The sequence below is a fragment of the Symsagittifera roscoffensis genome, chromosome 6 (assembly GCF_963678635.1).
Source record: "Symsagittifera roscoffensis chromosome 6, txSymRosc1.1, whole genome shotgun sequence".
Lineage (NCBI taxonomy): Eukaryota > Metazoa > Xenacoelomorpha > Acoela > Convolutidae > Symsagittifera > Symsagittifera roscoffensis.
The window spans coordinates 37,041,770-37,064,018 of NC_087067.1; the positions used below are offsets into that span (position 1 = coordinate 37,041,770).

Below are 22,249 nucleotides of genomic sequence, written 5' to 3' on the forward strand. Positions count from 1 at the left end.
AAAAGTAGTCTTCAGAAGAATAATTTATCCAGTTCTAAGCTGGTGTTAATACAGTTTGGGTACCGTGGGTTTTCTTTTTTTAGTCATGCTGTTAGGTTGTGGTGTTTAGTAAGCTTGCGTTGGTTAGTTTGGATTATTATATAATTCCTTTCCAATCGGGTTAAAAGAAAGTTTGAAACGTGTTAAAACTTGTTAGAGTTGTTATCAGTTAAAGTTAAAACTTGAATTCATTAATTTGAACAATTCTTCGTGAATGAGCTGTGCGATTAGTGATAGAATTGTGGGCGAGTGAAAATTTAAACTAAAAAGAAGCGTCTTTGAAAAGTTTAGTACTGCTTTAAATTTTATAGGCAACAATTATTAATTTTACTGCTTGATTTGGGGGGTTGAAATTACAATTATCAATTTATTTTCATTGTAAAATGTTTACTGCATAGGGAAAAAGAGGTTATATATCAATTTATTGCTTTTTAAGGGGAAAATTTTACTGCTTCATTTGTTAAAATTGGTTAATACAAATTTTTGATTATAGGAAAAAGTTGTCTGTTTTTGATTTCGTTTATCTTTTTTGTAGATAATTAATGATCGTATCGATGAAGACTATAGAAAAAAAAATTAATAAAGAATGGTTAGTTTTTGTTCGAACTTTTTAGTAATTTGTTTATTTCATATTACCTATTCGTTTGTGAAGAATCCTTGGGGAAAAACGTAGTGGATGATCTCTGATGATGTTAAAAATTTAGCTATCAAACGAATGATATTTTTACTTTGAAGAAGTGGCCAAAGCAATTCGAGTGCTTTAATGATGTTGTGCTCTTCAGTGCTAGGTGAGAGTTCGTAGGGTGTATTTTGAACGAGGTTATAAAGTTTATGATTATATCTGGTGTTATGGATGAATTCTAGGATTGGGATTTCAACGGGCTGTAGGAATTCGTTTGGAACGATTATTGGGCGGGCTTCGTAAATGCGGAGGATGCCTTGTAGGTTAGTATCTTTCATACAATAAGTGAAGTTAAGAAAAAATGGTGAGGTGTATTTGGAGTTAATGTATTGATATCTGTGGTGTATTTGTCGTGCTGGTGTATTATGAGTGTAATGATGTTGGATGAACTTAAAATAAATATAAGTGTGTGTTTGTTTCGCTCGTAACATGACGTCGTGTGAACAGTGCAAATCAAGTTCTTTGGGTGTGAGGAAATGAAAGGTTAGTGAAAAATGGTTAAATTTGTTAAATCATGAATCATAAGCTTGAATATCACAAAGTGCATTTGAAATGAGGTGGTCGTATTTCTTACCTAAAGTGTTGAGGGTGAGAACGTTTTGTGTTGTAATGAAGAACTTTTCTGTTAGTTTTGGGTTAGCAAACTGATCGCCGTTTAGAAAGATGTCTTCGTTAGGTCTTATGATGTTATGATCGTAGTGGTCGATAGAATATTCGTTAGTTCTGGGTGCGGTGAATCTGATTAGTGATTGTTTATATCCCGTCTGTGTAAATTGTTTTGGCGTGAGTGCTGTTGTTAAAAGATAGAGTTGAGTGCTGCATTGTTCGTTGTCATGGGGGGTGTTATATAGTGGTAGTGATATTGGATTAGTAAAGTGATATAATGATGTTCATGAGAGTGTAGGGTATAATACGTGCTCATTTACATAATTAGGGTTTTCGTCATTAGGGTCTGAATGAAAGTATGTGTATTGAGGGAAAAGGGTAAACATATTTGGAGAAAACCTTAGTGTTAGTGTGAAGTGGATGATTAAAAAATGTTGTGGCTGTTCCTGGGTTAGAGGGAAATGGAGTATTAGGGAGTTTTCTTTTAAAAGTTCGGTAGGCTCGGTTTGTATTGGAGGATGGAGTTGATGAGGAAGTTGTGTTTTGCGAAGGGAAGTAATTTGAAGAGGGAGTTGGGGTTGATGAGTTGGATGTTATTATAGATTGTGAGAGTTGGTGAATGGTTAGTGTTTGAGGGTACTGTAATTGTCGTTGAAGTGTGATGAAATTATCAAGCTCTTGAGATATTTGGGTAATTAGAGAGCTGTTTTTGTCGGAATGTTCACTGGTCAAGGGGGAAAATGTGGGTGTTACATTGGAAATAAAAGAAGGAAAGGAAGGGGGTTCAAATTTAATTTGGGAGTGGAGAGGTTGAAAGGGAGGCTGGGAAAATGTAGATGGGCTGGGTTTGGAGTTGTCAAATTCGTTGGGGGTCTCGAGATCAGAGTTATTAAATTGGGAAATAGTGTTATATACAGTGGTGTTTGAATTAGTATCTGAATCCATGCTGGATGAAGTGTTATCATGAGGTGATTGAGGTGGAGGTAAAGCAAAAAGTGAGATGATGGGGAGGTTGCTTTGAAGGTTGGCTGGGTAGGAAATTGAGCGATGGAGTTTCATTTGGTAGTCTACGAATTTCATTGCATAAAACACTTTGATGTTGTTTGTTTCTTTCAGAATCAAACATTTTTGAAAATTCTTCTGTGAATCTTTTCCAATCTTTTTTTTCTATAGGTAAAACTGAAAACCATTTTTGGGTTGCGCCGTCAAGTGTGGTTTGGATTAAGGCTGTGCATCTCTGTATCCAATTTTGGTGGTGTTTACTGGTTCAGGTCCTATATTTAAATTTAAATTTGCTGTGACTGCATTTAGGTAATCTTCTACAGAGTATTCATAGTCTGTGCCTGTTAATAATATTAGTGGCTTTTTCGATGATATTGATGATCCACCCATTAGGTATGGATTTTTAGTCATTTGCAGTGATTCTGCGGCATTTGGCATTTGAGAAAAGTTTGTAAGTTGATTTTTTGTTATTTCATGTTGTTGTAAATAATATGACAGTGGGATTTCGTTATGCGTTTGAGTTGGTTGGTCAGGTTGTGTATTACCTGGGTTTTGTTGTTGAAAATTATTGTTGTAAGATGTTGGATTATTTCTAGGTTATCGTACTTGTTCATCTCGTGTGTATGGTTCAAAAATCTCTGGTTGGTCAATATTGTAAGAACGAGGTCTTTGACTTGAATAAAATCGTTGATGATTTTGATTATAGTATTCTTCACCATCTGATGGAAAATAATTTTTTGTACAATAAAGAGCTTATATTCTGGTATGGTATCTATTTGTATTATTTTTATTTTGTTGAAAAAATGGGTAATTTTCAATTTGCTTTTGTGAGGATCGTGGTTGATCGTTTAAATTTACTGAATTTGAAGTCGGTTGTGGTATATTTTGACTTTGTGAGTATGAGTAGTTCTGAGTATTCATATAAGAAGGTTTTGTTGTTTTTGATGTATTTACATAGTTCTAACTATGTTCTGCGAAATTATTTCTATGTAATGTTTTTTGTTTAAATGGTGGTTTTTTTACTGGTGGAAACGTTGGGTAATCGATTTGTAAAGATTTTTGAGCAACAGAGGGTTTTACTGTGGATTGTATAATTGTTTGTTGTAGCGTTGGGTTTTTTAGTTTTGCAGTTGTAAAATTGGGTTGAATAGGTGAAATGCTTCGTTGTGCTTCTGTTGTTGTTATTGTTTCAACTATTTCTTCATTTACGAGATGTGATGGAGTTTGTACATCTTGTTGTGTAAGATTTCTTGTTCCATTTAAGTTGTCTTGATTTATAAATTTAAACTATTATTTCCTGTTCTTTCAGAGAAGAATGAATTATAGTTCAAAGGTGTTGCGTCAATTGTAAGTGGGTATACTCTAACATTATCTTTGTGAACAGAAATTGTGCTAGTTGCTTGTTTTGATATATCTGTTGGTATATTAATAAATGATTCATGAGACCATTCAGGGTCCCAAACATAATCTGATTGTTCTGCTAATACGGTTTCGTCATCAGTGTTTTGTGGTCCAAAACTTTTTCTTGCTTGTGCAATAAGATCAATTTATGAATAAAATAATCAATTATGAACCATGCTAAGTTTTTTGGATATCGTATTTAACATGTTGTGTTATGTCATTACTAGTTAGATTTTCACGGATTGCATTTAAAAATTTTGAAAATATATGTATTTCTTGTCGTACCGTTGTATGTCGAGATGTTTGAGTTGGTGAATTGCTTTGAGGTTCTTTAAATTCTAATAATATAGATATATAGCTATAGATAAGTGAGAACACATCGTTTGTGATTATTGAGTTTGCTCTTCGTGAGTTTTGATGTTGTATACTTTTGATGTATTGTGTAAAAACTTTTGAAAATTCAAAATCTACGTCACCAGTTTGAATGAGATATTTGTCATGAAATGCGTTTGGTGATATGATTTCTTTTAGGTAGATTCCATATTGTGATGTGAGACTACATATACTCCTTTCTCCTTTTTCGAATTAATTTGCGATTAATTTTTGGCAAAATTGTACCTGTCCTCGAGCTTCTAGACTTTCTCTAGAAGTACCTGTCCTCGAGCTCCTAGACTTTCTCCTTTTTCGAATAAATTTGCGAATAATTTTTTGGCAAAATTGTACCTGTCCTCGAGCTTCAGTTAATGAGAGTACTGAATCTTCTGAGTTATCTTCGTTTCGAAACATTTTTGTGTTGTGTCACTGTTAGTGTGTAATTTTCAATGTGTCTTATTGGTTGATTCTAATTGTACAAACGTATTGGTTTGTTTGTGTAACATTTGTTGATTCTACGTTTTCCTTTTATTGATGCTGGGGACGTGCTTTCTGAGTCAGTAAAATGTATTTGATCGTCAATTTGATGGTTTTTATTCATTAAGTTTATTGGAGTTTTTGTAATGCGCTTGTTTCTGATTCTGAGACTGCGTATCTTTGTTTTGAAAATCGTTTCCTAATAATTTGATTTTGTTTGTTATTAATTTTCTTTCTCAGTGTTTGTCTTTTTGTTCCTATGTATCCTATGGTTTGTCTGTGTGTTGTGATTACGAGGTCGTATTTTTTGTCGTTAATTAAACAGTTGTGTAGTTTAATTGTTTGTTTGTTTCCTAAATTGTCTCTTGACATAAGGTTTAGGATGACGGATGCAATATTGGGGTTAGTAATTTCTAATGTCTTAAACTGTTAGTTTCTTACGAGTTTTTGTGGTTAGCTTAACTTGGGCCGTTTTTGTTGGGTTGGAGAGAAAAGCGTATATCGATTCGTGAGAATGATTTTTACTTTCTCACGAATAATTCTATGTTAAGATAGACTTACCTATTCTTATTTAGGGGTTGTGATTTGTGATCAAGGGTTGGAGATTAGTAAATCGATCCACAAGGTTCAGGTATAACTAGAACGCAAGTTGTTCGTTAGATACTATTTTATGACTTACTAAGTTTAAGTGTTTAAGCCTGGGTCATCTAAAAGGAGGGAATCAAGTGAAGGATGAGTAATTGAAGTTCTTCACTGTTTGTCCTAATTAGAATGGTTAGCTGTTTAAAAAATTTCTGTTGATTCTGGGTCTTTGATAAGGGTTGGGTAGTGAATCGACGTTTGAGGTCGTTAGACACTAATTAATGTGGGAGGGGAGAACAAAATTGTTCTATTTGATCTAAAAATAAGCCTTGATGATCAGAAACTTAGATATAGTTAATTTTAATTTAAAGATCCAAGGGAAGCCTTGATGATCTGTTATTTTGAATGAAATTAATTTAAGTGAAAACAAGGATAAGCCTTGATAGTTTATCGATAAGACATTAGGTTAAAAAGGTTAAGTTTCAGTTTTGATGATTGTTAGTTTTTGAGATTTGCTGTTATGTTTTAAGTGATGAAGCTGGGATGAAGAGTTGATTTATATATACTAACAATCTATGATTTATACTAACTAATTTTTGTATTTTTATATTCAATAGTTTTTTTTTCAAGATGTTATTTAAAATACAGCTGATATAAGGAAAACTACTAGTGTTGTTTTTATTGGTCGTTATTGTATAATTATTAGGTTTAGCGCCATGAAAGGTTATTGAAGATGATTCTTCAAAACTTTATATCAGTAAATGAAAATTTAAATTTACTGCTGGAAGTATTCTAATATTAAAAGTTTGATCTGCTTTTTGTCGTACGATCATGAAATCGATTGGTAGATTTCTTCCTAGTCGTATGTCGTCTCTTGTTGGAGGTCTTCTTCCAAGACCGGGTAGTTCTCGTATTGTTCGGAATCTTGGATCTGATCTATTGAGTCGTAGAGACATATCTCCTAAATTTTTGTCATATAAGATTTTTGAAATGTTGTATTTGTCTAATTCTTATCTAATTTTTTCTTCTAAATCTAGGTTAGTTAAGGTCTGTTCGAGACTTTTGGTCGCACCAGATGAGCTATATTTTTTTGGGTATACTCATAGAGTAATTTCAGATAAGGTACACCGTCTGCTCGTCACGCTATCTTATTTTCGGCCGGATAGATTCGTGCAACTTCTTAGTCTAATACCAATCTTAATCTTACTCATATATCTCCTAGTCTCAATAGATCTAGTATACACCGGTTTATTAGAGTTAGTTCCAGAATGAGAACAACTGTATTCTAAGTTTAATTCAAATTGTTCTGGTGTTGAAACTACAAGTAGTTACAACACTTACAAATAAGTGGGTTGTTAGTTTGATAGAGTATGATTGGTTAGAATTCAATGTTTTATAGAGATAAATTATCAGAATAATATCCAAAAATAAATTCTAGTTTAGATCTGGTTCCAAAAGGAAGCCATTGGGAGATAAATCATTCAAAAAAAAAAGGAAATGTCGACCCCTTTTTTATTTTTGATATGACTCACGCAATTCAAGCGCAGATCTAAAACTTTCTCGAGGAAGGCGAATTAAAAAAAATCAAGAATCAGGCCGAAAACGGCGTTTTTCGGCACTTTTTTGAAAGTTTTGTTCAAGATAATGCGCTTTGCCTCTCAAATTTAGTATATTGTCGCGTCAAAAGGTGCGTGCCCTAGGATTTGGTCAGCCAAAAATTGGTTTTCTTAAAGTAGTACAAAGGAGGGACCTTTTGGGTCGGCAGGGGTTGAATCGTGAGAAAAAAGGCGTCCTCTCTGAATCCGCAACTGATGTCATCAAGTTAATAATGATGTGCTGCAGTGGTGTGGTGCACCTGGTGGGGGGTTTGACTGGTCTGGTGGGGGCATGGATGGTGGGTCCCAGAACAGGCAGATATGGGGGTACATCAACTCAGAGGAAGAGGGACTTCGAGAGAATGGACAACCCCACCAACTCACTACTCGGAATGTTCATATTATGGTAACAGCACTGATTAGTGAATTGCCCGTTAGACTTTATTTGCTATTTTTTTTTAAAAAATTTCAATCATACAACCGAATAAAAGCTCTAGTTAATCAATTAAATATAATTGGGTTTACCAATGGTTTTTTTGTTTTAGGAGCCTTAAGCTATGATAAATCAATTTAACACGAAAAACTATTTTTTTTGCAGGAATTTTTGCAGGAACGTTCCCGCAAAAACAATCATAACTTTCACTCTATCCCATTTGATAGGAAAACATCCGATGGTTATATAAATGAAAGACACTTCGCTCTGAAAAGTTTCAAGATAGGTAAAATTATATAATTTTAAATTTGTAGGTGGGGTTGGCTCGGGTTCAACTGTGGCAGTACATACGGGGTCGCTGGTGGAAAATGGAAACTGGCATCCGTGTAAGCACCTCTTTTATATTTCAGCTGTTTGCTTTGCCATTCAATTTTCAGAAAATGATAAAAATGGGTCGAAGTATTAATTTTGATGACCTTTTGTTAGACTTTTTCTTAGATATACTCAATTCACCACATGTAGCTGCCAATTTAAATGAGCTGCTAGTTTTGCGTTTCAGAGCGGCTGTTACGACTATCAATGCATCAGTCGCTGGAGGATTTGTTGCTTTTGTGGTGAGGTAAAAATGTTTCCCATGTTTTGAATGAGAATGGCGGTTTTATGATTTATTGGTTATTATTATTTATTAATTTTTAAGCTATGTTGCAAAAGGCGGCAAATTCGAGCTGCATTACATCATCAGCGGGACTCTAGGAGCGCTGGTATCTATCACCTGTGAGTATTCGAAAACCTTCTCCACGTTTTAAAAAAAAATTGCAGAAAAGGCACCCGCCTAAAAAGCAACACCAAAAAATGGGTTCAAAACGCGGATGTATATACGCCAACCGAATTAAAAATCGATATAAGCAAGCCAAAAGTAGTGAACAAGGGCGCGTAGCTACTTGCATGTCAGGCGCTTAGCATGAGCAATCAAAACAAGGAAAGTTGGTGGCTGTGCAAGTATGTTCCGACCATATTCTTAACAAAATACATAAAGGTTTTCTGTTTTTCTTTCAAATTATTCGTTTTGTAATAAAATGATCAGTTAAAAGCCTAGAAATTTAGCGTTTTCGACGATCACAGTAAGATCAGAAAAATGGGCAACCGTTTTTATCAAAAAAAGACACACAATAAAAATCATGCGCAAGATCAACAAAAATTTCAAAATTTTTTTGAATTCTTGAATTTTTTTTTTCGCAAGTCGAAGCTTAAAACATTTGAATATTAGTTTTACTGGAGTAAAACTTAAGTGTCCCGGTTGACTATAAGAAGGCTGCTCGCTCACTCGTTTTATTCGCTCCAAATCGAGCTGAAACTCAAAAACTTTAAACCAGTTTGTCTCGACACTAGGACAATATTTTGAAAAATTTTGAAAGTAATTCGAATCAGAGCTGAAAAAGCTTCTATTCTATATGTTAGATCACTCAACTTCTTCCGATGATGATTTGTAGTAACTTTTTTGGATGATGGTTTGTAGTAACTTCCGAGGATGATTTGTAGTAACTGATATGGATTTGGTAGTACCTGCTTCATCGCTTAAAATAAGACTAAAATTTAAAACTTTGCTCGATTTCTTGGAAATTTTAAGAATTTTTTTCGAATCACGATAGAAACGCCTTAGTTATGACATTTCAACCGAACCATTCCTATAATTTTTGTTGTACCTGATTTTACGAAGAAAACAAAAAGGAAAGAAAACAAGGATAGCCGGTTACTGTGCAAATAGCACACAGAATGACTCGACAATAGTCTTAAAAAAACAACAACAAATTTTTCAAATTTTCGTTTTTTCGGCGTACTTTGATGAAAGTATCTGAACCGAAAATTAGAGCTTATACATAACTGACAGTCATAGTAGTATACACAAAATGTTCCGACTATAGTTCTAAAAAAATTCAACATGTTTTTTAAAATATGTGCCGTTTTTTGCTGTGTGTAATATATAGATCTGAGCAAAAAAATTGGTAGTTAGGCATATTCGACATTCAAAGTCGAGTTTGCCGAATGGAAAACCGTTTTTGTAGAAAAAGACCTTAAAAACAACGAAAAAAAAGGTTAAATAATTCCAAAAAAGTTCACAAAATTTTCTAATTGTTTTTCAGATTTTTTTTTGAAATTTTGAAAATTTTGATTTGCGGCGCTAAAAGACCATCAAAACTAACTTCATTTCAGGAAAATTTTTTTTTTCACGGCTTCAATTGAGCTCTAGGAAGCTATTGTAAGCCTACACGCTGACTTTATTAGCTGGAAATTAGATCAAAAATCAAAATTTTCAAATCAATTTTTCTCGACTCTGAGGAAAATTTTTCGAAATTTGTTAAGATCGTTTAAATCAAAACTGAAAGAGAAAAAGGGCTTCAAAATGATATATAACTCGACCCATTCCCATGATTATTTGTGGCACCTGATTTTGCGTGGAAAAAAAAGAAAAAAGTAAAACACACCCCAATACACACTTCTCCCTTTTTTTCAAATGGTCCGAACAAAAGCTGCAACAAACCCAAATAAAAACTTACTCCTCGTTTAAATCAAAACTGAAAGAGAGAAAGGGCTTCAAAATGATATATAACTCGACCCATTCCCATGATTATTTGTGGCACCTGATTTTGCGTGGAAAAAAAAGAAAAAAGTAAAACACACCCCAATACACACTTCTCCGCTTTTTTCAAATGGTCCGAACAAAAGCTGCAACAAACCCAAATAAAAACTTACTCCTCCTTTTCAATGGTCGAAACATTAATTACTCGCTTTGATGCAGCACGCATCAGTTTGTTTTATTTGCAAATGTAAGGATATTAAATCAGTTCTAATAGCTCTAATAGCCGCATGTGCATGCCAAGCGGCACGCATGCAAGTAGACCGGTCCTCATAACGAACAGATATATCTTTAATTATGCAACGATTATGTTAAAATTTATATAACGAAGCAAACTTCTTAACAAACGAAGACTCACAACCAACTTCTCTGGTCAAATAAGTTTGAACTTCGTTAATTTCAGCTCAGTGTGCAGTGGTCGCCCCCGTCGAGGCATTCGCCATAGGAGCCATAGGGGGTGCACTGACTCTAGCGAGCCATGAACTACTGACCAAAGTGTTGAAAGTGGATGACCCTGTGGGTAGTGTCAGTGTGCATGGGGTGGGAGGGGCATGGGGCGTGATCTCTCTTGCCATATTCGCACATGCTGACTTCACTGAAGTAGGACTCATTGATGATTCAGGTACTCCTTGAAAACAAATTCAAATTTAGGTTCGCTGGAATTTTACTCCGCCTTGGTTCTGCTTGTTGTTCCGCCTTCTAAGTTAGGCCTTCGTTTTGTAAAAAAAAAATACATAAAATTGGTATCTCATTGATTTGCGTTTGGGGGCGACATAAAACATTAATGAATAACTCTTCAAAATGTGATGGATGCCAAAAATTAACAACTAAATTAATTCTAGGTTTGATTGCCGGTGGTCATATTTCTCTTCTCGGAAAACAGGTAGCCGCAAGTTTTGTACATCGAGAAGTTATGTTTTACTCACACTTGATGTAATGGATTGTTCACACTTTAGTATATATCAAATCACTGGAGTCCGGTCAAAATGTAGACAACCTTTATTATTTCATACTCGTCAGAAAGTAGACAAATACCCATAACAACCAATCACAAGCAAGGTAAAGAAAACTATTATTATTTTTTCGTACCTGTCTTGTCTCCATTCTGATTGGTTGATACAGCATTTGCCTTCTTTATGGCGTGTCTACTTTATGAATTGTCTACATTTTGCTACGCAACCCAAATTACTTCTGTCACAATGCCTCAACAAAACACGAAAGTAGCTTAAAGTGTTCTGACAGCCAAGCTGTAGCATTTTTAATGAAAATTATTCAGAAAAGCATCTAAAAATTTCGGCTTTGTTTTTCCTTCTGATTTTTTCGAGTTTTTCTCTGCGGCACCCCAAATTTTATACAAACCGCAATTTAAATTTCAAGAAAAACTAATTAGTTTTCTTAATTGTCCTCTATTGATTGGAATGAAAATGATTTATTATAACACCGAACTAAATCCTATTGGATAATTCATGGAAACTCCAAAATTGAGAAAGATAGTCCAGGAACTATTCCTACGCTCATATCTTTAAGGGGAGTTGAAACATGTTGGCACTCCTTGTGTGAGCAAAACTTAAGTAAATAGTTTCTGCGTATCCCCTTGGCCGTGAAAAAATTGTGTTGGCCAAGTGATCAAAATAAACCAACCCTACATTTATAAGGTTCTATGGTGTAATGGTTAGCACCTTGGACTTTGAATCCAAAGATCCGAGTTCAAATCTCGGTAGAACCTAAAGTTTTGTCAATGAGGCTGCAGTAAAATTTCCTTCCCAACCGCACCTGCCAATTCTTAGAAGTATTTTTGTTCAGTGTCTGATTGTTACAAAAATTGGCGATTCTTCTTCACCTTCCCCCAACCTGTCAATTTCAATTTTGAAAAACTAATTTAACCTTGTCATAATGCAATGAAACTTGGTGAACAAATTGACAATTGTTTAAAAATTTGTTAATCCAACTTTACTTTGGAACATCACGCATTAAGCCATGATTATAGTTAAGACAACGGTGAAAACCGAAATTTTGGAAGGTGAGGGAAGGGAGCTGAAAAAGAATCAAATTAACATGCTGACTAATTATTCTATGACTAACGTATTAGTTCCCTATACCTTTTTGGTAAATACCTTTTTGGTGTTAACCATGACGCCATGAAACCTTCATTACGAGGTCAAACTGTGTAGTGGGTAGGCGCACAATTCGGTGTCAGTGGGTCACTGGAATCCAGTGACAAGTTTTTTAACATGTTCCAAAATGTAGAAGGAATCCAATCGCAAAAGTTCCGTGTATTCCGCGAATAAAATTTTGTAACGTAAATTTTGTCGGCACATCAGTTTTGTTGCGGGTTTTGAAACGAGCCAATATAGCTAGTTGCTCCGTATTCTACAAACGTAAGCGGATTCCGCAAAAAAAGAAACGAACTCCGCAAATAATAGCGGATTATGCAGATTTCGCTTACATTTTGCTGTTTCCGCGTACACTGTGGATTTCGCTCTCAATATGCGAACTCCACTTACAATTTGTGGACTCTGTTTACAAATGCAGATAACTGAACAGCAAAATTACTATACACATTAAACATTATTTGTTAGTGGATTCCACAAGTCGTTCCGGGTTCCGCAAATTTTCTTCTTAATTCCCTATATTTTGTTGCGGATTATGCAAAACTGCCAGAGCGAGAAGTGATTTTCAGCGCAACAGTATTTATGTTTTTCTTCTTCTGTGAAATCCAAAACAGCAAAGAAGATTAAAAACTGGCAATGTGCGGGTTTTGGTTCAAACCTTTTTTCTGCCTATTGCGGAATGCACTCATATTTCATAAAATACATGGCTTGGCTTTGTATTATTTTGCTCTATTCGCTGAATCAAACTTTGTCTTGTCATCTTTCATCAGGGTGCGACTTGTCTAGACATGAATTTACTCCATTTTTAATTTCATGAAATTTTCCAAACTTGAATCACCAGCTGAGCAGATAGCGCAAACAAAAAATCCTGCCTGCCGAAGCGAAACACGTCAGGTCGAAACTGCATCGAGCGAAATTTTCTTCGTTTGGTATTAGAACGCTGACAAATTAAGTCCAGTTTGTTGAGATATATTAAGTTTTGCAGCTCTATCATCTTAGCTTGAGAAGTAGTGATAAAATTTTTTGTCTAATTGTCTCCGGAATTTGGTATCATTTCCAAGTTTTCCACAAAGGCTCTTAGCTTATGAAAGATCACGAAAATATTCGCTAATTTCGCGCAAAAGTAGCTAGCTAAACGAAAAATTATGCGGGAAGTTTTTGTCTTGGCATCAAAACCTCAAGTGCACAGATCTGAGACGAAAATCCCCATAGAATCTGCCATTGTTTAAAAAATAGTCACATTTTGCACTCGGGAGATTTTTATTGTTCTTTACTGTTTTTACAGCTCCGCCGTTATTGATTTTTAACCGTTTTTCAAAACCGTCTTTTTTAAACCATCAAAATGGTATATCCCTCGATCGCTTGTAATGATCATTTGCAGCACCTCATTTCAAGTGAAAAACTATAGAAACTAAAATATACTCGATTGAAAAGTTCCTCCCCATTTTCAGGAATCGGAAAACTCCAACAAAAACTCGATCCTGAAGATAAAATATGACGCAAATTGAGCAATTGGCTATGCAATTAGCAAAGATTGCTCCGACCAATGGAGTTCTCATTTTTTTTCAAATCAGAGTAGGGGATTTTCCAACAAAACTTTCAAATTTTTTTAGTCTACTTTTTAGCACTAAGAAGACACTATTCTGTTAAAAAGTACTGCATCAAAAAAAATGTATTTTTTTTTTGGATTTTTATATCTTAAAAAGTTTTGAAGTACTGGCCGTCCAAAAACTGGTGTAATAAACCAGCGAACTCCTAAATACACTGCTGGCGAGTCAAATCTGCCGATTTTTTCTCAGAATTTCGGTTCGTAGAAAAATTTCACTTTATTCACTCTTTTCTATTTATTGCGAATCCTGAGAATCATCAGAAAAACCTTGTCTTCTGTTTCAGCTGGTGTACTTGATGAGTATAAGTGCATGGACTGTGTTGACAACGTATGCAGTTTTGAAGCCACTCGATCTGCTCATTGGACTCAGGGCTAACTTAGTCGTAGAGGTCAGCTCTCTTTTTGCTATCTTTCGTCTCATCATCAATGCATATTAAAATAAGAAAAAGCAAAAAAAAATTGCTAAGGCGGCGGTTTTTAAATGCAACAGTTCTTGTTCGTGGTCTTCAATGATTTTTCCGATTTTGAAAACTGCTATAAGCACAAATGGAATGTTGTACAAGAAAGCAACTAAACAACAATTTCAAAGTGATCCAAGTTTTCCGGTCGCAATACGTTAATGAGTGTAATTTTTCTTCCTACGACCGATCAACTTTCCAATCGTTCCTGTAAAATGTTTTATTTGTTGTACGTTGCGATGGACCCTACAAGTTGTGTGTTCATAATTCAGATAACTCATAATAATGTATGTCCAGATTTTGGGTGCGGATTTGGTTGAACACAGTTTGTCTGGCAGTTACGATCACAAGACCAGATTTGTGTTCGATGAACTCCACAACGTGGTCGGAAGAGTGAGTACTCACTGGGGAAAAGACAAGGAAGTCGACGAGTTGGAGAAACTGTACAATAAACTACAAGCTACCAACAGGTGCAATTATCTTTTCGAAAAAAACTATTTTGTTAAAATTTCGCTAATAATTTACATTCATGTTTAAGCAATTTCTAAAATGAAATATAACAAATCTTTAGCTCCATGCTCCATTTCAATAAATATAGATGAACAAAAATATGCTAAATCCTAATAACTTGTTTTTTTTTCAGATAAAACAAACAGCGTCGTAAAAGCTAAAAACCCTCAAAAACAAAGATAGGTCAGGGTCTTACATTGTGGGCAGCCCCAAAGCCAGTATATTGCTAGCAAAACAAATCTCATTAAGAATAATTATCTTCTCAGTATTCAGCTACAATATCCATTAAGAGACAATTAAATCCTGGTGATCTGCAAGAAATCAACCGAGCAAATTTTGTACGCAGAGGCAAATCTGGGCATCGAATTATTTGCAATGCAACGCCAGCGCGGCATTGCAAGCTAGCGAATAGAAAATGAGACAGAAATGACAAAATTGAAAACCTTTTTATTTGTGGTGGAAAAATGAACACAATTTCGAAAACCAGTCAAAAACAGACAGCCACCAGTACTAAAAAAGCTTTTAGAAATTACCAAGTGGGCACTAAGCCAACAGGCACTAAGTTGATAGACGCTCTTTGAGCAGGAAAAAAATTGTCACAAGATATTGTTCTCATAGGAAATCTTTAATTATTAAGTTTCAAAATTTTGAATTCTCTTAAAACTAACTATATGAATTTGTCAAAAAATCAATTATTTTTTTGTTTTTGAACCGATACAAAATTTAAAAAACTGATCCGATAAAAGATGAGCCCAAACTATGGAGACCGAAAAAAGCTTCTGAGCGAAAAAACTAAGGAGAACCAAGGAAAATGAACAATGTAAGGGCTATTATTTTAGAAATTACTTGAGTAAATCAAAATAACTAGACTTTACGCTAAAAAAAATGACAGCACAAAAACTTACGATTTGGCAACTAAATAGACAAAAAATAAGCAGACAAACAAAAGTACGACAAACCCCAAACCTTTGAGTACAAAGGCAACCACTCAAGCGTAAAGAAACAATAGTAATCTTATGCTGTGCGCAAAGTACAAAAAATTTCCATTTGCGACAAATTTTCAATTAAAAATTTTTTGTTTAATTTTTCGTTTTTTTTCTGTGGAGAGGAGACTAGAAATTTGATTAAGTTAAAAAAAAACATTTTTCAAAATGAGGATTCAAAATATTTTTTTTAAAATTAGATTTTTGGCGGTTTATATATATACTTGTCCGAAAAAAGCACGAATCCAATTTTTCTTCAAATCTTTAAAGTTTAGAAAATAAGAAAATGATAGTGCTTAATTTAAATTATTCTTCGTAGAAAGTTGCCTTAATTACAAAATGTGCAGTTTTTTCTACTAGTAAAAAGCTGATTATTAGCCTTTTATAAGTATTATATTTGCTCGAAACTTGGCAATTTTTTAATGTAGTTCGAATCATGAACAGTCTTTAATATGATGCATCATGACCTATTACGGTGATTATTTGTGTTTCCTGATTTTATGTCGAAGAGCAAAAAGTTCAAAATACCCGAATACAAAGTTTCTTCCATTTTTATTGGTCGGAAAAGTAAAATCAAGGAGACCAATAAAAAAAAGTTGCTCGAAAAAAAACATGATCATATTTACTCCATGAACTTCAAGTCTCTGATGACAGATATTTCAAAACTTTTCTGTGAAACAAACACAGAGAAATCTGGATCAATATTTCAAGTTTATCTGCTGGGAATTCTGAAAAGAAAGCAATTTATGAAACCATAGTGATTTGCTTTTTTATCCACACCATTTGCACTTTTAATATTCGAGAGCATAGTTTGCCTTCGTTTTAGCAAAACAATTAGAAACGCTTTAAACCAAAGTTGAGCGTGAACAAGATTTTTTCTTGAAAAAATAAAACGTAATAACACGACCTACACGTGTCTCACGTACTTCGACAAAAAATGGAGGAAATATTTTTTGTTAATCTTTTCTCTTAACTGATTTTGAGATTTTTCACTCTTCCCAAAAAGCAAGGCGCTAAGATTGAACAAATTGAAAAAGCGCATATTTTATTTTCAGGTCGACAAAAAAGCAAAACTATTTTCAAATGATACAAAGTACCTTTGATTAATTTACATTTAATAGTTCAAACCTCTCGTTGAAACACTTAGTTTTAGCCCATTCACACTAAGGGCTAGGACTAGAAGTGGTAGTTTTCTGAAGCTCGAAAACATGTGCGGGTCTTATATTCATTTCTTTTGCAAATGATACTAATCAAATTCTGCCAACAGGGCCAACTACATTCTCAAATTGCGCCGAGGTTGGGGAGAGACGAACAGAGACAGCAGCAGGTACTCCAGCAGAAGGAAGTACAACTGGACTGGACTGGTGGGCAACAACAGTTTTTTCCTCAATGGACAGAATGAACCCAACCAGGATCCGAAGGCGTCTAACTTAAGAGCCAGACATCCTTCTGGTCCGCAGAACTTGAACCGAAACAACACAACTACAGATGCGCTGGCGCAGATAAACGAGGCTTTCACTACAGATTAATGCGGGCATCAGATTTATGCTCATATTTCACTCATGAACTGTTAATTTTACGTAAAAATGCACATATACTGACACTCAAAACTTGCATCGAAATAATGTATTCTGTTCAACTAAAAATATAGCACGGCACAATTGACAACACTTCAAGTATCATTCAATTCAAATTCAGTTTCAAGACTATTTAAGTTTATTTCTGTGTTCATCAATTTCTATTAAGTTTGGATTTGCATGATCGAATCTGCGTTGTTCCTGTCGTAATTTGTCTATACTTCTCGGTTCAAAATGATATTCGCCCTCAATTCTGTCGGGGTCTTCGCTGATTTCCTTTTTGACTTTCGTCCACTTATCAACCAACTTGCCCATACTTTTGCTTTTGAACTTGGCCCCTGTGAAACCACTTCCAGGCGCAGAGCTAGTTTTCACTTTTGCTTTCCGTTTTTCTTTTTCTGTATTTGTAGATCGCGGATCACTTTCTTTCTTTTTAATACCAATTGATTTACTTTCGCTAACTGGCGGGATAAGTTCTTCGGGCTGACGCTGTTCTTCCACAGCAAGCAGCGGCATTTGCGGTGGCAAACAATATACAACTTCCCCGACGCCCGGCAACTTTTCAACTGGAGTTTCATTAATTTCGATCTCTGCTTGCGATGCAACCTTGTCTTTTGAGCTGTAGTCTGAATGTACACTGCTATAAGGAGACATCTCATGATTACTGGATTCCGTTGAGACATTTTGAACAGGAGGTGGCGTGTCAACAAATTCCCTTGATTCTACTGCTTCGTCACTTACAGAACGAGTTTCGTCAGTATACATTGAGCTTCTCGGAGATTCAGACACGTGCCTTTCGTTTAACTTTTTCACAAAATGCGAAACGAGATCGTGCTTATTGCCGTAACCTTGTTTAGATAGCTGTTTTGCATACTTTTTCAGTTTTTTGTAAGCTTTGTACTGCTTCTCTGGATCATTGATGTCTTCGTGGAAGCTTTCAAATTCTGGGGGTAAATCTGGGTAATTGTTAGGAAGTGAATGATTACTGTCATTGTCACAGACTTGTGGATTCAGAATTACAGGATCTTCGCTTTCAATTGTCACTTCATCATTGCTTGGAAGCGTAACATGTTTCGCATGTTCTGAGTAACTTTCTGGTACAAATGAGTGCTCTGGTAATGGGGGTGGTGGTGGTGGGGATGAAGCTGAGGGATGTGATTCTTTGGGCAGTGGAGGGGGCATATAATCGTTCATAACGTCAGTCTCAACTTGCTTCGAGAGTGGTTGGGGGATACTTTCAACCTGGATTTGAGGCTCATTTTCGTGGTTCTCGATAGAATCTGACGTTCCTAGATGCTTCATATCGGTTTTAATGGCTTTTTGTTCTACACCAAGACCTGTTAGCAGAGAACGCAACGGAGTATTGATGTCAGAAATACTGTTCAAATTTTTGTCGAAATACATATAACAATTTCTGTTATCATCCCATTTCAATTCTAGTCCATTCTCCTCAATTGATTTTTCCACTGACTCCAGCTGATTTTTGATTGATTTTAAAGCTTCCATATAACTAAACTGTGATATGATATTTGAGTTGAAATTTTTTCGATGTAATTCAAACTCAACGAGTAGCTTTATAAAAGGATTAATTTCTTCCATAGATATTCCAAAACTTGATATTTTTGTTTCCAGATTTGTACAATAAGACGGGTCGTAAGGTTCAGGCTTTGTATCTGTTTTGACCATTTTGACTTCTAAATCTACAGCTGATTCCAGAGCTTCATCAATGTCAATTGAAGATAAATCAGGATTGGTTTCCACGTCCATTTGTGAAACAATTTCTTTCTCATTCCTATCACCGTTATCCGATTCATTGGAATCGCTGATATCTCCATACGATGTCAAGCTGAAGATGGCTCCCATCTTACTTGGTTCAGGATTATTAATGATGATGTTAACATCTTCATCTGAGGGGCATGGACTTGCAACATCCTCAGTTTCTGTTTCCTTGTTGGCTTCAGAAGTTTCTTTTATGGGTTCCGTATCAACTTCCGTGAGATCATTGCGGTCTCCATTGGTTTCTTCATCAGTGACTATTTCAACCTTTTCCTTCTTCTCGAAACTTCTTTCGTGCGTTTTAATTTTAACATTTTCTGGGCGAATCCAAGTTGACTCCTTTGTTTCAGAATTATAGAAATAATTACGTCCGTAAAAATCATCCCAGACTTCCAGCCAAACGCACTTTTCTGGAAAATTAGGAGCGATTGAAGCAGATTCTTGGCTTTTCTTCTCCAAATTATCAATTTCATTCAGAAACTGCTGAAGGGTGGCATCAGTATCATTGACATTATCCGCATTGCTCTCACAAACAGCTCCACTATCTTTGGCAGCGAGTGTACCTTGCTTATCTTTTACAGGTGCAGGAGCGACAGCAGTTTTGTGGACTTCTGTATCACTAATTTCCTCTTCAGCGTCTGAACAACTTGGCGAAAGTCGTAGCTTTTGTCTTCGTCGAGTTAGTTGTTCGACTTTTCTTCGCTTACCCATAGCTTAAAAAAAGATATGCATTTTGAGAGATGGAACACCAAACTTTATTTCAGTCAATCGAAAAACAATATATACAACAAAAACAAGGATAGCAGGTTGCTGTGAAGTAGCACAGAATGTTCCGACCATACTCATAAAAAATACTAAAAAGCATTTTCATGTTCTTTTTTAAACTAGTGTTGGTTTCTGTGAGTCGTATGATAAAAGGATCTGACGAAAACATAAAATTTAGGCATATGCGACAATATATAATAAGCATATAAGACAAATCGGGCAACGGTTTGTCGAAAAATGACAAAAAAAAACACAGATTTTTTTTTGAAATTATGCTTCTATAATAAGCTTGCTCGCTTGCTTTACTGGCTCGAAATTAGACTAAAACTCAAAAAATTTCAAACTGGTTCTTCTCGACACTGGAACAACTGTTAGAAAAATTTTGAACGTTGTTCGAATCAGGGCTGAAAGGGCTTCAATAAGATATATCAGTCCAGTCAGTACAATGATTATTTGCGGTATGATTTTAGATAAACAACAAAAACATCCTGCTTGCTCACCTTATTAGCTCGAAATAAGACCAAAAATCACAAAGATCAAACAAGTTTTCTCAACACCGGAAAAACTTTTTTATTGGCAATTTAATTTCCAATTATTTTGTAATTGGAAACTTGGCAATAAAAAAAAACAAAGCTAAAAAAAACAAAATTTATGACGTTGGTCTCGACTGATGCTCAATTTCAGTAATTGACCGTCGGAAAACATTATCACCAACGCTATACAAGCATTCAGTATCATCCAAGATCAGCGCCCAATAAGCAGCAAAAAACTTAAGCAGACGCACATTGAGCCGAAAACAACATTGCAGTAACAAATCGCAGAATGGCAATTTTCTGAACTATTAAATTGTTATACTTACACCCCACCCAACCCCCTCCTGAAACGTAAAAAAGCACAGCAACCTGTTTTCGCTCTTCAAACAACGCATATCAGATATGAATGTGCCAATAAACAATAAGCCGAAACATCTGAGAAAAATAAAAAGGAACTTATTCAAATTCATAGTTGGTCAAGATAGAAGTCACAATTACTAGCGTGTAACGCACTTCCGACGCTTCAAACTCTTAACAACTCATAAAAAACCGCACATATTGGAAACAAGATCTGCAGCTTTTTAGTGTATTCTGACAGCACCCAATTACATGATTGGTAATTTCAAATTTTATAATTTTTTTAAATTCTAATTTTGAAAATTCATTACAGCGTCATATCTCGAAAAACTATAGGGCCTCTAGAGAATTTAAAAGCCAGATTTGCCATCACTGAGAGTAACCTGAGAGCACCCTACTATAGGGCTGGGAATTTTAAATTGAAAATTTTCAAACCTAAGTTTCCCGAAAAATTTTGAAAGATCATTAAAAACGTCATATCTCGGAAACTAAAAGGATTCGATCTTTCAAAATTAGAGGCAAGATTTGCAACTAAAATCATTTGAGCAGTCTCCTTGAGACGCACGAGTTGCAACTCCTGAGAGTACCCTCACAGTACCCAAACAAAACGACATTGTTGAGAATTCCTAATTTTGTGAAACTTTTCAAATTTATGTTTTCTGCAAATTTTCTAATAATAAAATAAAAACGTCAAATCTCGAAAACTACAAATAAATGAGTTTCAGGGTACGGATTTTGTGATTTTTTTTAATCTATGTTTACAGAAAAGTTTGTAGGAAATCTGAAAATATACGTCAAATCTCAAAAACTACAAGGATATGAGAGACAATATTTGGAGGCAAGCTTTGCAACCCCTAACAGTACCCTGCCACCACCCAAGTACAGGGTTAGGAATTTCAAATAAATTAATGAAGTGTGCCAGTCGGTCATATTTGGAAGTTTGACCTTGAGAAAAGCAAGAGCACTTAATTTTGGGGTGAAATTTAATTTTTCAAAAATTCGAATGGAGCCTGTCATGCACGATTTTCTCGCGATAACTGAAAACCGAAAAAGAGAATTCAGAACGATCGAACAACAATCGCGGGAAAGTTGCTATTCGCAATTTCTGTCGGAATAGAACGAGAGTAGAGCTGTCCCATCTGAAACAGAGACAGGCGTATTCCCGAGAACTGGATTGTTATCACTCGATTGGATTACTATTTGAACTGAACTAGAGTGAACCTTCGGTGGAAAGGTGGACAGCTTGAGTGTCCCAATGGTTCACGAGAAACTACATCATAGAGTTAAAACTTGTCCTTGTCATTGAAACATCAAAACTCATTTAGTTACGTTATTTAATTCTCGAGTTAATTACCGACTGAAGTACTTCCCTTTCTTGAGTGTGCTACGATGTGAGTACTTAATTTAAATTTCTAGAGTGTGTTTTATGATTGTTATGTTGAGGTAAGGCGAGTTTTAGGTTGATCCATCTGAAATGGATCAAAGTTCCACTGTCTAATAAAAAGTAACTTAACGGATTGTTCCAACCCGGTTTTTAACGGCGTTCATGTATTTTGGGTATCTAGAGACCTGAGTATGGGGACGTTATTATTTCTAGAGTGGGGGGGATATTTTGGTAGTAGCCTTTAAGCTGTAACGGGTCGTGGTCTCATGTCACAAGCGAACCGAATTGGCTCCGACTGATTTGAGGTGGAAAAACACAAGAGATAGTGTCCCTGACTCTTGAGCCAATGGTTATAGGGCCTA

The 22,249-nt window shown here is 35.3% G+C and overlaps 2 protein-coding genes and 1 non-coding gene across 3 annotated transcripts in view; all 3 read left to right on the plus strand.

Annotated features, from left to right (window-relative positions):
• Positions 1 to 22,249, plus strand: part of LOC134848411 (TBC1 domain family member 25-like) — a 548,746-nt gene that overhangs the window by 250,030 nt on the left and 276,467 nt on the right. The gene's annotated exons all lie outside the window — the stretch shown is intronic.
• Positions 6,990 to 17,033, plus strand: LOC134848714 (putative ammonium transporter 3). Its single transcript, XM_063866229.1, has 9 exons — positions 6,990 to 7,162; positions 7,504 to 7,575; positions 7,749 to 7,808; positions 7,887 to 7,963; positions 10,228 to 10,446; positions 10,667 to 10,707; positions 13,829 to 13,933; positions 14,300 to 14,472; positions 16,763 to 17,033. The coding sequence occupies exons 1-9, from the start codon at positions 6,990 to 6,992 to the stop codon at positions 17,022 to 17,024; spliced, it is 1,182 nt and encodes a 393-aa protein (XP_063722299.1). The 3' UTR covers positions 17,025 to 17,033.
• Positions 11,479 to 11,550, plus strand: Trnaq-uug (transfer RNA glutamine (anticodon UUG)). The gene has a single exon. It is a non-coding gene; the product is annotated as a tRNA-Gln (tRNA).